General features: G+C 48.5%; 1 protein-coding gene across 1 annotated transcript in view; it reads right to left on the reverse strand.

The window, feature by feature from the left end:
• The window catches only part of STARD8 (StAR related lipid transfer domain containing 8), a 121,440-nt gene extending 112,063 nt beyond the window's left edge, over nt 1-9,377 (reverse strand). Inside the window, 1 exon segment of the mRNA XM_029607283.1 lies at nt 9,181-9,377. Within this exon segment, the coding sequence (XP_029463143.1) occupies nt 9,181-9,316 (136 nt within the window). The 5' untranslated portion in view covers nt 9,317-9,377.
• Between the last annotated feature and the right edge of the window lie 5,981 nt (nt 9,378-15,358).

Genomic DNA, 15,358 nt, shown 5'->3' on the forward strand with positions numbered 1-15,358 from the left:
ATTTGCACTCAGAGCTCAAGCCTCCTTCATTACAAAATGCTAGGCAAACACTGGAGTCCAATCATCAGTTCTGTCTGCTGCACAGACATGAAAGTTGTATTGGCATCCAACAGAGGAGTCCAGACGAGACAAAGTTTACTCATCCAAGCCATGAACTCCGGAGCAGTAAAATGGCCATAATGTATGTCCACGTTCTTCAGGGGCTTTCATCAGAACCATTTTTTAACTTCCTTGATACTGCACATAAATGCCAAAGGTCCATAAAGAGGGAATCCTAATTGTGAACGGAGTTCCTCGTTTGCACCCGGCGTACATGGAGTCATGTAATCTGCTGCTCTGTGATGAAGCTTAAATATTATGTCAAGCCCATGCATCCCCATCAATGGGAAGTTGGAGGATGTCCCAGCTTTCTGTCCCCTACACATATTGGCTCATCATTTCATTTAATTTAGCAGAGAGGGTCTGCCCAGTGGCTGAGCGGTAATGCCGTACACTGCCACGCAGAAGACCAGCATTCGATTTTCATGCCCAGCCAGGACTGGGGACGATAGGGAAGCAGGGAGCCTCGGGTGTTGCACAATGACGCCACCCACTGGTCAGGCTGAGGATCCATGTGTTCCCAGTTCTGAAAGGAGCTGTGGTCTGTGGCCACCCCCCCCCCCCCTCCCTAGGCCATGGACAATCACCGCAGTGGTGGGGTGGAGTGGGGCGGGGAGCGGAAGACCTGGGGAGCTGCATAGGAAGACGCATCTGCCACAACCCAGTGGAGGCTGGCTGGAAACCTGAAGAAGCAGAAAGAAAAAAAGAAATCCCGAGCGAAAAAAACTAATAGCAAGCCTCATTAGGAGCACAGGGGACAAATCCATCAGCCGAGGTCAAAAGGGCCATCCTAACAGCAGCCATACAGCCAAGCCAGCGAGCCCCAGCTCACACATTCTTGGCTGGGGGAGTTTTTGCAGCATCTGTTTATAATTTAAAATTATACAGTCTGTCGAGCAATCCTCAAGTATTTAGTTCCTTGATTTACTGTGTGTTAAGGGGAAGATTGATAGGATATTAACCTGAATGGATCCTATTAAAAAGGCCTCTGTTTTATCAGCATCCGTTTTTTCTAACTTGACAACTGAAAACAGGAATTTCATGTAATAAGATTTAAAAAAAAACATGAAATCTCCCATTTTGTTTTGATACAGCTTTCCATCATCTGTCTCCAAAGATATTTTGGGATTCACCCCTCCCTCCTACACAGGCCACACGTTCTCATTTTGGCGCATCTTGCTCACAAAAAGTTCTCTAGCAGTGACAAATTTAGAGTTTTTGCCACCCCCTAGCACTGTTGATGCTGTCACCCCACCACCACCACCACCACCACCTCTTGTAAGGGGCTGTTACAGGGTGTGGTCGCTTGGGCACAGCCAGGAGTTGGGAAACAGCCAGGAATACAAAAAGGAGGCCAAACTCCAAGTGATTCCACACACAAACAAACTTTTTATTTTCAAGCAAAATCATAGTACAGCACAGAGGCCGTTTACCTCGGCAGTCTCACAACGATCCAATATATTGCAGATCTTGCCTAGGCTTACTTCTGCATTCCCTCTGGGCCCCTTCCCCATCCTTCTGAGCCCCTGTCTTCTTATTCAAGGCTGCAGGGATCCTCTCTGGCCCAAGGAGGACCAGGCCAGATAGCTGTGGCCAGTCCTTTAAGGTGTTTTGAGGAAGTTTCTTACACACTCCCTCACATACCCTCCCCCCCCCCCCCCCCCCCTCAGCTTGGCCTTGTCAGGTCGAGTGTCTAGCTGTGCCCAGGCTACCTCCCGATTCCTCCTCTGTGACCTGTGTATCTCGGTCTGTGGGCAAGCTCTCCTCAAGAAGGTCCCACCTCCAGGTAGGCTGCCCCAACTACCCGCAAGATGGCCCCACAGGATTGCAAACTGGGAGCAATCATGTCCCAAAACGACCAGGTACGGGAGCTCGGGAAGGATTCCAGTTTCCACAGTAGCTTGTCCTGCCAGAGTCATCAGCAGGACCTGGCTGCTTGGATACTTCTGTTTGTCCCCATGTATACAGGCAAGTGTCTTTTTTTTTCTTATGGCTGATGTGTTCTTTTTAGAGCAGGTCTTTATGAACGAGAGTCTTGCCAGACTCTGAAGCCACCAAAACTTGGATGGGTACTTCACTAGCCTCCACACCACATCGGGCATTAATCGTACCTGGTAAAAGGCATCTGCTACTTCTATTGCTTTTTGCAAAAGTAAACCCTGTGTGGCGGCAGACCCAATGCTGCATGGGTTGGTCAAGCCCGTTTAGGAACTGTTCTAGAAGTACCTGTTTGGCTATCTTGAGACTGGTCTTTGCCTCCGGCTGCAGCCACTTCCAGCCAGCATCTTTCAGACAATGGAACAGGTGTAGAGAGCTTTCCCTGGGCTATAGGACATCCTGCCAATATGTTTCCGAGTTATACCCAACTCTTTCTAGGATGGAGGTCTTGACTTCCGCATAGGTGGCCATTCCATCTCAATTAGCCACTCGAAAAGACTGCTTTGCCTTTGTGCGTGAGAAAATTTGCCCAGTACGCGTTCCAGTTGGCTTCTGGCCACACCGATAGACGGGTGGATCTTTTGAAGTTTTTCAGGGAGATCTCTATATCCTCCCTTCCTTTCATCTTAAACAGGATGTGAGGTAACAGATTTATCTGGGTTGTGGCAGTTTGCATGTCTTGGGCAATCTGCACTAGCATTCCCTTTTGCTGAGTGAACTGTTCATGTAAATTTTGCACAGATTTCTGTAGCTGCTGTTGCCCTGCAGCAAGGAGCTGTATCACCTGCTCCATCTCTGCTTCTCCAATTGTGCAAGTGGTGAAGCTTGGAGACTCTCGGAGACAGGTGAAAAAGAAAACGAAAAAAAACCTTTCTGGCCTGTCTGGCCCTTACTAACAGGCCGATACAGAATGATGCGCTCAGCTGAGCGCACTGTTTAGCCCCCGTTTGGCTGCGTGTTGACGTGCTATTATTATCCCTTATACTGTAAGGGGTAATAGTGCGTGGAAAACGCGCGGCCAACCCCCCCGAAACTAATAGCGCTCATCACAGGCAAATGCATGTTGATGAGCCTATTAGAGTCACCCGCAATACAGAAAGTAAAATGTGCAGCCAAGCCGCACATTTTACTCTCAAAAATGAACGCCTGCAAAAGGCAGGAATTAATTTCAGACAGCACCGAGCAAGTGTACAGAAAAGCAGAAAAAACTGCTTTTCTGTACACCCTCCGACTTAATATCATAGCGATATTAAGTCGGAGGCCCCAAAAATAAAAAATATTTTTTTTAAATCTGCATGCGGGTTGGAAAGCGGACGCTCAACTTTGCCGGCGTCCATTTTCCGAACCCGTGGCAGTCAGCGGGTTCGACAACTACCGCCGCTTCTGCCAATAAGGAAGCGCTAGGGACACTGAAGACAGACAAAAGGAAACTGACCCCAGCAAGGAAATTCAAGAACCACCAGATGATGGGAACCACAGACAGAAGACACGGACTCAAGAAACCACAGCAAAGGCAGGAACCAGGAAACAAAGACAGGAACACAGACAATACACTACTTCTAGAGGAGTCTACCTATTGCCAAGGCATCTGTGGAGTGCAGGAAGAAGCCTTAAGTACAGGACCGACTCTGATGTCATCGGGAGGCGGCCTTGCAGAATGCCTGCCGCCGGCCCTTTAAGAGAAGTGCTGTCGGTGCACTCACAACTAGGAAGGCTGGACTGGGCATGGTGGTGTCCTGACAACTGCTATGTGCCGGGCTGCAGCGGCGTCCTGCTGTAACTTCCGTGTGCCAGGCCACAGCTCGTCTGCCATATTCTCTAGAGGAGGCTGGTGCCAGCCCCAGCAGAGGTAAGAGCGGTGGTCCGCAGAACAAATCCATGGACCGCCAAGCACAACAGAGGAGCACCAAGGCAGCTCTATCTAGCCCTAACATCCCAAGCTGGCCAAGTGAATAAGGAAAGTATTTTTCTAGCAACATCTGGACCATCCAGAATGCTGTACATGCCTCTCTTTTCTTGATGACACACTGGTGGTAGCAGTCCAAGACAGGGGCAGTTAGCAGCTCTAGCAGGGGCAGAGCAGCAGGGTTCAGGTGGGCTGTCTTGCATATCCAGGTGACAGACATCAGCCATATCTCGGTGAATATCTTAGCAGCAATTAGGAAGATGATGGAAGACCGGCAACTATAACGGAGAGACAGGACTGTTGCTCTTGTCTTTTCAAGACAAACATTGGTCAACATATGAAAAATGCAGTGCAAGATGGGGTCTATGATGGGATCCATAGCTTTGCATGCTTGCAGTAAAAAGACACCATGGGTGTCAAGGAGCAACAAGGCAGCTTAGTCCGAAAAAAAAAAAAAATTGAGAGCTGCAGGAAAACAGCCCAGCATTTTCACTAGAGCAGGAAAGGTGAGCAGCAATTGCACAAGAAGTTGAAAACAGCAGAGGTGCCTGTTCATTGACCAATTCAACATGTAGGAACCAGGTGGAATTCAAACTATCTAATGCTGCAGAGGTTAGTGGGGCAACAGACCATCCTTCATGAGTTGGTTGTGGAAGATGATGCCCCCGGAGGCATCATGACTGGTAACGCAGACAGTCCAAGTCCTGAAATCCTTCAAGAATGTCACAGAGGATCCCAGTTCTTCAAAACCTATCCTAGATGGGGTGATCCCCATTCTCAAAATCCTGCAAAGTAAGTTAGAGTATTTTTGGCAGGAAGAGGGATTGTCAGGAGAGGTGCTGTTGTTCATGAACTCCCTTTGTACCTGCATTTCCAAGGCTAGATTGAAACCCTTCACACAGAAGGAATTATGCTAGCCACACTGTGTGACCCCTGGGTGAAAGAGAGTATTGCCCTCTAATCCAACTCTCTAATTCAGTGGGAGGAGATGTTGTTGGCAAAGGTGTAGGAATGGGAGCACCAGAGGGACAGTGAGGATGCAGGAAAGGAAACAATGGGCACCTGACAAGAGTAATGTCAGCCAGAGCAGCACTCTGTCAGCTGTCACTTCTTCCACCACCTGTATCTGTCCTTCCATGGCAGAGCAGAATGTTCTCTCTTGAAACTAGCCATAATTACAGCAGTTGGCTGCAAAGGAGCTTTATCCTCCCCCAGCAAAAGAGACACGAGTACAAATATTCTGTCACATGCTATTAGGAGAGGCCATAGAGGATAAGATCACAGATTTGATGACATATTGGGCACACAAGGTCACCATTTGTCCTTGCCAATGTACCCTAGCATTTCCTGTCCTACCCACAAACCGGCTTGCCTAGTGAACACGTATTCTCAATGGCAAGGGACATCATGAGCCTACATCATTCATGGCTGGCCCCACAGACGGTGGAAAAGTTGGTATTTCTTAAAATAAACCTCCCTCTATTTGGTTTCCCAGAATTTTCATACAAGTGGCAGGAAGAATGAGTGTACAGCTACAGAGAAGCAATTCCTGGCCCACAGCACCTTGCTGTTGCCTCTCAATTTACTGATGCTGCTGTGTTAACCTGCCCACACCTTGTGCCCTGCCTCTCTCCTGTTTCTGCACCTTAATGTACACTGTACCACTCAGGTCCAAGCCTAATTCTCCCATACTGCTTTTCTCTTGAATGCACTTCCCTAATAATGATAAAATGCAAAAAAAAAAAAAAGTTTCAGTCTGATTCTTTTTAATCAATTGCACATAATGGCCAAACCCAAAAATATCTGAAAATATTTGGGTATTTTAGTTTGGTAAAAAAAAAAAAAAGGCCACCCCAAGGTCCTCCAACCCAGCTCCTGTCCCCCAAGATAGTTATGGGGCCCAAGCCTAGCCAGCTGTGCTAAGCCAGGCCCAGGCAGGATCTCCCCAGGTCTCTCCCATCCTTTGGAAACATTGGTTGCTGATGCCGTTTTTTAAAGATACGGGCATGGAGCAGGAGCAGTGGGCTTGCTCCTGCCCTCTTCATCCTTTTATTTCCAGACCTGTGGGGGCTGGGAAGGGAAGTCTTTGGGCCATGTTTCCAGAGGGCATCAGGGAGGCCCATTGTTTTGGGATGTGCATGAAAATGAACATCCAAAATTTTTCAGATATTTTAGGGAGTGGTTACTTTAGTTTCGTTCATTTGGAAAGAACAGAACATGGCTTCATTCATCCCGTTTAACACATTTGTGTTAAACAAATGCACATCCCTACTTTTATCTTCATGACTTAAAGAGTGATAGTCTGCAGGCTGTCCAACTTGCATGGCTGACAGCCAGAAGATATCCTAGGCTAGAGCAGTGTAGATAGGAGCAACCGAGCAGACTGGGTGGGCCAACTGGTTGTCATTTCTGATGTTACCCTGCTATATACTGGAAGAGGTATTTATTCCCAGAGGCATCTCTGGGAACAAGCTTTTAACAAAAAAAACTAGATGACAGGTGAAACAGGCTGATTCACAAAAGTGTGATGTTGGAGAATAGGACCCATGAGAAATAATGGGAGGACAGTAAACAAAACAGGCCTGGTAACACAGGAGCTGTCAGAAAGAGCGGCCCAGTCGGGTGGTTTGGAGCAGTGCTGTGTATTGCCATATGGAGGACTCTGAGCCAGGATCCTGCTCTCAGGACTGTCAGGGGGGAGGGATTTCCCTGTTCAAGTTTGATTCAGGGTTGTAAAAGATCTAAGCAGTTTGAGAGGGAACAAGTGCATGCAGGCGACAGTGCAAGAGTCAGCGCTGTCTTCGCTTTGTAAAAAAGGCAAAAAGATAGCGCTGACTCTTCCACCACAGCACACTCCCAGCAGCCGAGTCAAACACGGCCTTAGCTTCATTAAAGAAAAAGAAAGCGTGTAACTTATTTCAAGGAAGCCTGGCACGGCGTCCCCTCTCTCCTGCAGCGTGCCTTCGCGTTTTCTAGTTTGGGGTTCATTTTCAGGATAAAATCACGGCTCGGCAGCTCAGGCTCTTGCTGTGCAGGGTTCTCCAGCTCACGGGGACCGGTAGCCAGCTCCGGACCTCTTTTGCCAGGGTAAGTTTCAGCTAACCCTGCCTTTCACTTCCCTCATTTCTGTGGCCTGCAGAGGCTCAGTCTCACTCCCAAGAACAAACACCCAGCACCTGTTCAGTGCCTTCCCTTTTTTTTAGAAAGTTACTGGTTTATTCTGTTTTACTTTGTTTATTGTGACTGCACCCACAATAACAGGAAAAGAGACCATATTTCCCCAATTCTAAAAGACCTTCATTGGCTACCAATTCACTTCAGAATCATCTACAAATCCATCTCCTTGATATACAAAATCATCCATCAACACACCACAATTGACCTACAATTTCCTCTCCGCTTACACAACTCCACAAGACCTACCAGAGACGCATACAGAGGATCCCTCCATGTACCCCCTACTTAAAACCACTAGTCACATTACCTTAAGAGATCGAGCCCTCTCCACAGCTGGCCCACTGTTATGGAACTCCATCCCTCCCGATCTCAGACAGGAGCCTTGCCTCCTAACCTTTAGAAAAAGACTCAAGACTTGGCTGTTTATGCAAGCTTTCCCAGACTTAATGCATCTCGCCATCAACATATCCAACACAGCAGCTGTACCTCTTCTCCTTGTATATAATTTAGTCTCTGCTAAACTATCTTTATTTCCTCTGATCCCAGTTCAATAGTCCTTGTTAATTGTAACTACTTTCTTCGACACATTATTTCTGTTTTGATGTATTTATTGCGCCCCTGTTTATTTGTAAACCAGCATGATGTGATCGCTTCATGAATGCCGGTATATAAAAACCTTAAATAAATAAAATAATGTGTTTTTTTTTCATTGGTTATTAATAATATTTAGGATGCGGCTGATCTTACGACTGTCTTATATTTGCTATAATGTTTTAGAGGCCTTTTTTATTCAGTGCACCTCACATTAATTTACAAATGTAAGCCACTGCGATGAATCAAGAGAATAAACAACAAGAGCACGGTCTTGTGACCTGAATGCCTGAGGGCCACAGACGGTGCAGCAGCACTGTATGACCCGAGTGGCCCAGAACCCCACACGCAGCCTCGTATGACCCAACCGTCGCAGAATCTCACACCCACACAAACAGCCCCCCAATCTTATGACCCAAGTGTCAGAGAATCCCATACCCGTGGCAACAATGTGAGACCCAAGTGCCACAGAATCTCGCACTCACAGCTGCGAGTAAACACACACACACACACACAACAGCATCGTACGAGCCAATCGCCACGGACAGCTTCATCTTGAAATCTGAGCGTCACAGAATCGCACACACAGTAGTGGCTTGTGATTCCCCTCCCCCGCCCCATGGCTGGTAGTGTCTTGTGATGCTAGAATCAGGAGTTTCTCCAACCTCCCTGGGGCAGAGAAATGCCACAGCAAGCTGCCAGAGCAGGAAGGGAAGGAGTGACTCAACTTCCCCAGGCTCCAAAACCCAATGGGCCGGCGCCCGAAAGCAGTTACCAGTCCCCCCCCCCCTCCCCCCTGCCACAAAACACAAGCCACCACTCCTTTTCCCTTTATCCGCCTCCAGCCTGGCTGCCAGTCCCTGCCCAACTGACCCAAACGTCCCAGACCAATAAGTAAACACAAGTTAATGATATTGTACCGCTCCAGCCCACAGCTTTAAAATAAAAACGGCTAGCGGTGAGAGCATGGGACGGGAGCTCAGCTCTCTCGGGTTTCAATCCCAGCTCTTACTCACTGCGGAGCCTGGGCCCAAGTACCCTTAGTTCCCTGTGCCCACCCCCTTCCCAGGCCACTGTGCAAAGGCCACTGTCCTGCAGAGTGTGGCAACCTGCACCCAGAAATCTGTCAGAGGAGTGACAGCAGCACACGGTCACATCACAGACAGGCCACGCTGCGTGCCCCTCACCCCTGCTGGACTTAAACCATGTCACGCTCTGTCAACATCCCCTACAAACCGTGACAGCACCTCCTCGCCTGTCTTAATGTCCCCAAACCCAGTCCAAAATAGGGCCAGCAGCAGCAGACCTGGAAAGTGACATGCGGGGCTCTATCCCGGAGAGAGGGGGGGGGGAGGAGCAGCCGTTTAAAGGCTGCACGTGTCACCTTAAAAGATATTCCCACCACGGGGGGGTTTCTCGGGGGGGCCCCCCCACTCCCTGAGCTAAGTGGAGATGGGAACGGGGCTCACCTAACTCCCAGCGGCCGGAGGTCCTCCTCATCAGCAGCTCCCAGGTCCTGGACATTCGCTGCTTCCACTTCTTCCTGAAGGAGGATCTCAGGCTGCCCCCAGCTTTGCAGACTCCTCTCAGCCCATCCTCGTCCATCCTGCTGCCCCCATGCCACAGACGAGCGCAGATAGTCCCCCAGGGCTCTCCCTGGCTGCTCCCTCCCTCCCTCAGAAAGTCCCTGCTGATTCAGCTCTCTCCACCTTTCGTTCATCTGATCTCTGGGACTTTTTATTCCTTCACTTTCACAGGAGATGAAGCAGAGTTTAAACCGCATCCCTCCCCTCCCTGCTCAGGTCCCACCCACAGCACAAGGCAGCCTGGGAGTTGTAGTCTGCTGGTACTGCTGTAGAGCTTCCTTGGGGGCCGATGCAATATGCTGCGCTGAGCCCAGCGCGCTGTTAACGTGCAGTTGGCCGCGGGTTGAATAGGCGCTAATCAATCCCCTAATGCAATAAGGGGCTTAGCGCCTATTCAACGCGCGTCCAACACGGAGTGAATGTAATAGCACTCTTCACATGCAAAAAAAAGAAGAAAAAGAAAAGGAAAAAAAATTGACAGTCGGACCCATCGAGTGGCAGAAATCCTTGTGCTGGTCCCAACGAGGTGCCTGAGCCGCAGACAGAAGCAAACAGCCGCGGGTAGAAAAAGAATATCCCTGGTTATGGCTCTCTGCTCTCCGGGCATCAGGACTAGTGCCTTGGAGCTGAGGTGACTGAAACCATGGTAACGAGCTCACAACAGGAAAATGTCATCTATTTAAAGCAAAATGCGGGGAGAGAGGCAATCGTGAGCAGCCATACAAGATGGCAGCTTAACCCCTGAGTTCCTCTCCCTCCCAACCCACCCCTGCCCCCCCAAATATAAAAGATTATGCACCATTTCCATTCTAACTTGGAGCATGAAGCACCTTTGTCTTGACTTCCTGGTGTGATGTTTAGCCTGCTGATGAACTGCTGTGAAGAAAACGTCCCCGGGGAGAGGAGGGAGATGAAGAGGAAGAAGATCAAAGTCACGTGGCAGATAAGGTCCTTCAGGATGCATTCCCAGTGATAGGCAGGGCTTTGAAGTTTGACCACGTCCCGGTGCCTGAGCTGAATAATATCAGCAGTACTGCAGAGCAAAAACCGATGCCGAGTTCAATGGCGTCGGTTTTCCTTTGCGGAGGACAGCCCACGAAAACCGACGCCAATAAACTCGGCATTGGTTTTTAGCGACTAAAACCAACGCCGGGTTTAATCAGAGTCGGTTTCCCTTACTGCTGTGCGGCGGTCACGGAAACAGACGCCGGCGTACGGCAATCACGAAACCCTAATTTGAATATTGCATGGCGCCTCCCTTTTGGGAGGGGGGGGGCGTGTGTGCGTTAAGAGAGCAGGCACTGACTGTTCCGCGCCCGCTTTCTACGCGACTTTATTGCGTCGGCCCCTTGGTGTCTCATTTCAGCATGTGCTGCTTTTCTTACTTTCCTGCACTGGGCTTTCTTTCTCTCTACCCTCCTCTCAGCCTGGCTTGATCTTCCACTGCACATCTGCCCCCTATTTTCCTTGCTTGGATTTGTTACTGTGGATTTAAGCACTGCTACCTGTCCTCAGGCTGATCCAGTTCTGGCTTTGCCCCATTCCATGCCTGGAATTCTGCTCCTGATTCTCCCCATTAGTTTTCTAAAAAAAAAAAAAAAATCAATCTGACGAAGTGGACTCTTGTCCTCAAAAGTTTATGCCTCAATAGATCGAGGAGTCTGTAAGGTGGCAACAGACTCTCTGTGGTTTTGCTTAAGAAAATCCATTCTACTATGGGGCAAAACAGGGACTGGATTAGCCTGCTCAGCTGACCTGGGGTGAGGTGGCCACCCCCTCCCTGCTTTATTCCAGCCAGTTCTTATTTATTTATAACTTTTTTTATAGCGTTCAGGTAACAGAATTACTTATCACTCCGGTTTACATTATAACAAGTAGAAAACAATGACAACATATGTCTTACAATGAACAAGGGAGTGAACAACTTGGATAATATAACATAACATAACTAGGAACAGTAGCAGTATGCACTATTAGAGCGAGACTAGCACATGGGGAGGGAGGTTTGCTAATGGGGGGGGGAGGGGGAAGGAAGATTGTTCGTGGAGGGGGGGAGGAGGGAGAAATTTCTTATTGATGAGTAAAAACATGAGCATAGGTTCTGGACGTCAACAGTATGAAAACAGTCTATGGGAGCTGTGGAAGACTAAGTAAGTTAAGGGAATGCTTGACCGAATAGCCATGTCTTGAGTCTTTTTTTGAACGTGTTGGGGCAATGTATCAGCCTTAGCTCCGGAGGAAGCAGATTCCACTGTTTGGGGCCTGCTGTGGATAGAGCTCTTTTACTTAAAGATGTTTTCATGGGAGGTGCATGTAGAGTTCCTCTTTGTGCTAATCTTAGCGGTCGGGAAGACCGACCGCTAAGATTAAGATGCATGAGCTATATCTGCATGCACTGCCTCCATTGTAATCATATCTCTCTCATGCATATTTATTGTGGATCTCCCAAGGAGTGAGTTGAGAATCCCTGTGCTAGTTGGTAAGTGGTTCCCATAAAGTGTCCAGAGTGATAACAAGAATGTGTTTAGGACTGAGGCATAGGGAGATAAAGTGGTTTGTCCAATGTCACAGACAGAATTGGTAGCAAAGTCAGAATTTGAACTCACAAAGTCCAGGAGTTCTCTTGGTTTGGGACCCCACGTTCCCCACGGGTGTGAAGAAAGCAGCGTGAAACGTGGTAACACTGCTGTTCTTCTTCCTCTTCCCCTACACCAGTGGTTCCCAAATCTGTCCTGAGGACCCCCAGCCAAGTTTTCATGTTATTCCCAATTAATATGCAGGAGGTAGATTTGCATGCACATTCAAATCATGCATATTCATTGTGGATATCCTGAAACCTAGACTGGCTGGGGGTCCCCAGGACAGGTTTGGGAGCCAGTGCCTCTCAGCATGTCTGACATGAGAAGTGGCTTTGCCTGGAGGAGAGGGGAGGAGGGTAAGGAATGCGTCACACACTTATCTTTCAGGAATAAGATATCTGCTAAAGCTGTGATGATGCAGAGAAAGATAAAACCTTGAAGTTCCCCAGTCAGTGATGTTCCACACTTAAACCAAAATGCCCCAAATTTTACTGAGAAGGAGAAGAGCGGGCTTCCCACAGACAACCACCAGTGGGAGTTCAGCTCAGGCCCACAAACTTGATTCATATACTAAGTGATTACTGCAGGTGGGAGGTACAGTCAGCAAAACCCACCACGAAGCTGAGCAAAGATCAGCACTTCATGGCCCAGCAGCTTCCTCCTGTGCCTCCCTGCTCAATCAGAATCAGCCTCTGTTTGGCTGTCGAACCAGAGGCCTCCATGCACAGTTATCCCGGTTTATACCCCTCCATCACAGCGACAGCCTTCATGGGTCCTCATCCACCACTGAACAATGTCTGGTGCTCTCTCCATCTACAGAATCCCCAGCCCTGGTAGCAGAAGATCTGACCCAAGCCCTCCATACAAAGCTGTCACAAGGCATCACAGCGCCCAGGGCAGGTAAAGGATATTTGCACCCCTCCCCCCCCACAGGGGCCTCCCTGAGTCCTACTCTTCTTCGACCTCTTCCACGATGACTCCTAATCCTCTTTCACCAACTCACAGGCTGATACTGTAAGGAGCGAGGGAAAATGGGCGCTCTGTGTTGAGCGCCCGCTCTCCCAACGTGCGCCCAGCCACCTCTCCTGGGCGCATGATCCTGTATTTAAATGAAGGGTCGCGCTAAAAAGGAGGCAGCTAGGGAGATAGCACGTCCCTAGTGCCTCCTTAGCAGCGGAACCCAGTAGAGGTGGCTGTCAGCGGGTTCAGAAAACCGAGGCTCAATTGTAGGAGCGTTTGGTTTTCCGACCCCGCTGACAGCCATGGGTTAGGAAAACGGACACCGGTAAACTAGAGCGTCCGTTTTCCTAACCCGACTGGCCTTTTTTTTTTTTAACTTTTTTGGTTCCTCCAACTTAATATCGCTAGGATATTAAGTCGGAGGATGTGCAGAAAAGCAGTATTTTCATGTGATGAGCGCTATTTGCATGTGATGAGCGCTATTAGCGTTGGGGGCGGAGGTCGGATGCATGTTTTTGACTCACTAAACTCCTTACTGTATAAGGGGTACTGGACAACTGCGGGTAAAACCTCGAGCTCAGCCGAGCGCACTTTACAGTATCAGCCTGTCAGATGGTGCGAGGCAAGCAGCTCTCTTCCTGTCTTTTCATCTGCTTCCTGCCCACCCTTGCGTTTCAGTCATCCCCTCCCCCCCCCAATTGCCCTCCAAGGGGCTTTGAATCCTGGGCGGCTGCCCCTCTTGCTCACCCCTAGTTATGCCTCTGTGCATGGTAGTGCACAGCACTTGCCACCGGGCCAGCCTGGAGATAATTACTTTATTAGGCTAACAAAAGACGCAGCTCATGGGACTGGGAAACCATCGCGTCCCTGAAGGTTCACATCCTGACATGTCCCCTCACGCGCAAGCATCATCTCCGCCCCGCTGCCCTCCGGCTCGTGTGCGCTTGGCCAGTGTTCACAGCGGGCATCAGTACTGCAAAGGTCTGGGCAGGATTAGTACTGGTCAATTTATTCCTTGCCCGCAAAACACAAATCACTTGATTTCCATAGAGGAAAAAAATGTATGGAAGTTTTAGAACTGGAGGCTCCACTTACCTGCATCGTTTTTATTTTCAGGGAATGTGAAACACTGCGAAAGGAAAAACAAACAAATATCAAACTCTTATGTAGCAGGCCCTGAAGTGCAAAGTCCACATTATACCCACCCCCGAGGATGTGCCTCAGTCATACCCCTCCCCCTCTGTGCTGACCACTGCCCTAGATCCTGGGAGGGGGCACAGCCGAGGAGCATGGACCGACCTCTCAGCTCTCTAAAGCAAACTTCAAACCTTTAGGATGAGGGGGAACAGAAAGGCCTTGGGTGCCACATTATTTGCTGCTTGTGGTGGTGGTGGGAACCTCACGCCTTTCGATCCTGCTGTTACTGTACAGCTGGATGCTGCCCTCTGCTGGATGCTGCTTGTATTGCAAGGAAATATAGAGCTCCACAACCCCTGCCAGTCAGGACAAGCCCGGAGCGGCTCTAGGGATAATCCCTGATTGACAATGGTGAATGAGGTGGTGCTGGGGCCATGCCTCACCTATCACCTGGAACCTCAGCCACTAGTCAAATGAGTTAAAATTTCATTTAAGCAGAAATTTAGCATTTAGGATAGCGTGTTGACAGTATACAATTAATGCTAAGGCTATGTTTAAGCAGAAGGCTTAAAGCTAGGGTTTGATTTAGACTGTACAGAGTTAGAGTTTAAGCTGTAATGTTTTTAAGTTAGCTTATTATAGTAGGTGTAGCTTTGGGATTTACCAGTGACTGTATGACCCAGGGTAAATCACTTTAACATAATGGACTTTTCTTCTAGGAATTTGTCCAAAATCTTCTTTTTAAACACACTACATTAACAGCTTTCACTACATCCTCTGGCAACAAATTCCAGAGCTTAACTATGCGTTGAGTAAAAAATTATTTTGTCTTATTAGTTTTAAATATACAACGTAGTAACTTCATTGTGTGTCCTCTGATCTTTGTATTTTTGAAAGAGTAATCAGCCAATTCACGTTTACTTGTTCCACTCCACTCATTATTTTATAGACCTCTATCATATCTCCCCCTCGGTCGTCTCTTCTCCAAGATGAACAGCCCTAACCTCTTTAGCCTTTCCTCATAGGGGAATCGTTCCATCTCCTTTATCATTTTGGTTGCCCTTCTCTGTACCTTTTCTCCCTCTGTCTCATTTGTAGTCCCCAGCTCTGTCATTATGTGGCTCAAGGTACTTAAGAACATAAGAAATGCCCTGCTAAGTTAGGCCAAGGTCCATTGAGCCCAACATCCTCTCTCCAACAATGGCCAATCCAGATCCCAATTATCTTGCAGATCCCAAAAAGTAGATCTAATTCCTGTTATTCACTCCCAGGGAAAAAAATAGCTATCTGGCTAACAATGTGTTATGGACTTTTCCTCCAGGAAACTTGTCCATAATCCAAACCTCTTTGAAACTGTCGCCTTGACCACGTCCTCTGGCAACAGA

The sequence above is a fragment of the Rhinatrema bivittatum genome, chromosome 6, assembly GCF_901001135.1.
Source record: "Rhinatrema bivittatum chromosome 6, aRhiBiv1.1, whole genome shotgun sequence".
Lineage (NCBI taxonomy): Eukaryota > Metazoa > Chordata > Amphibia > Gymnophiona > Rhinatrematidae > Rhinatrema > Rhinatrema bivittatum.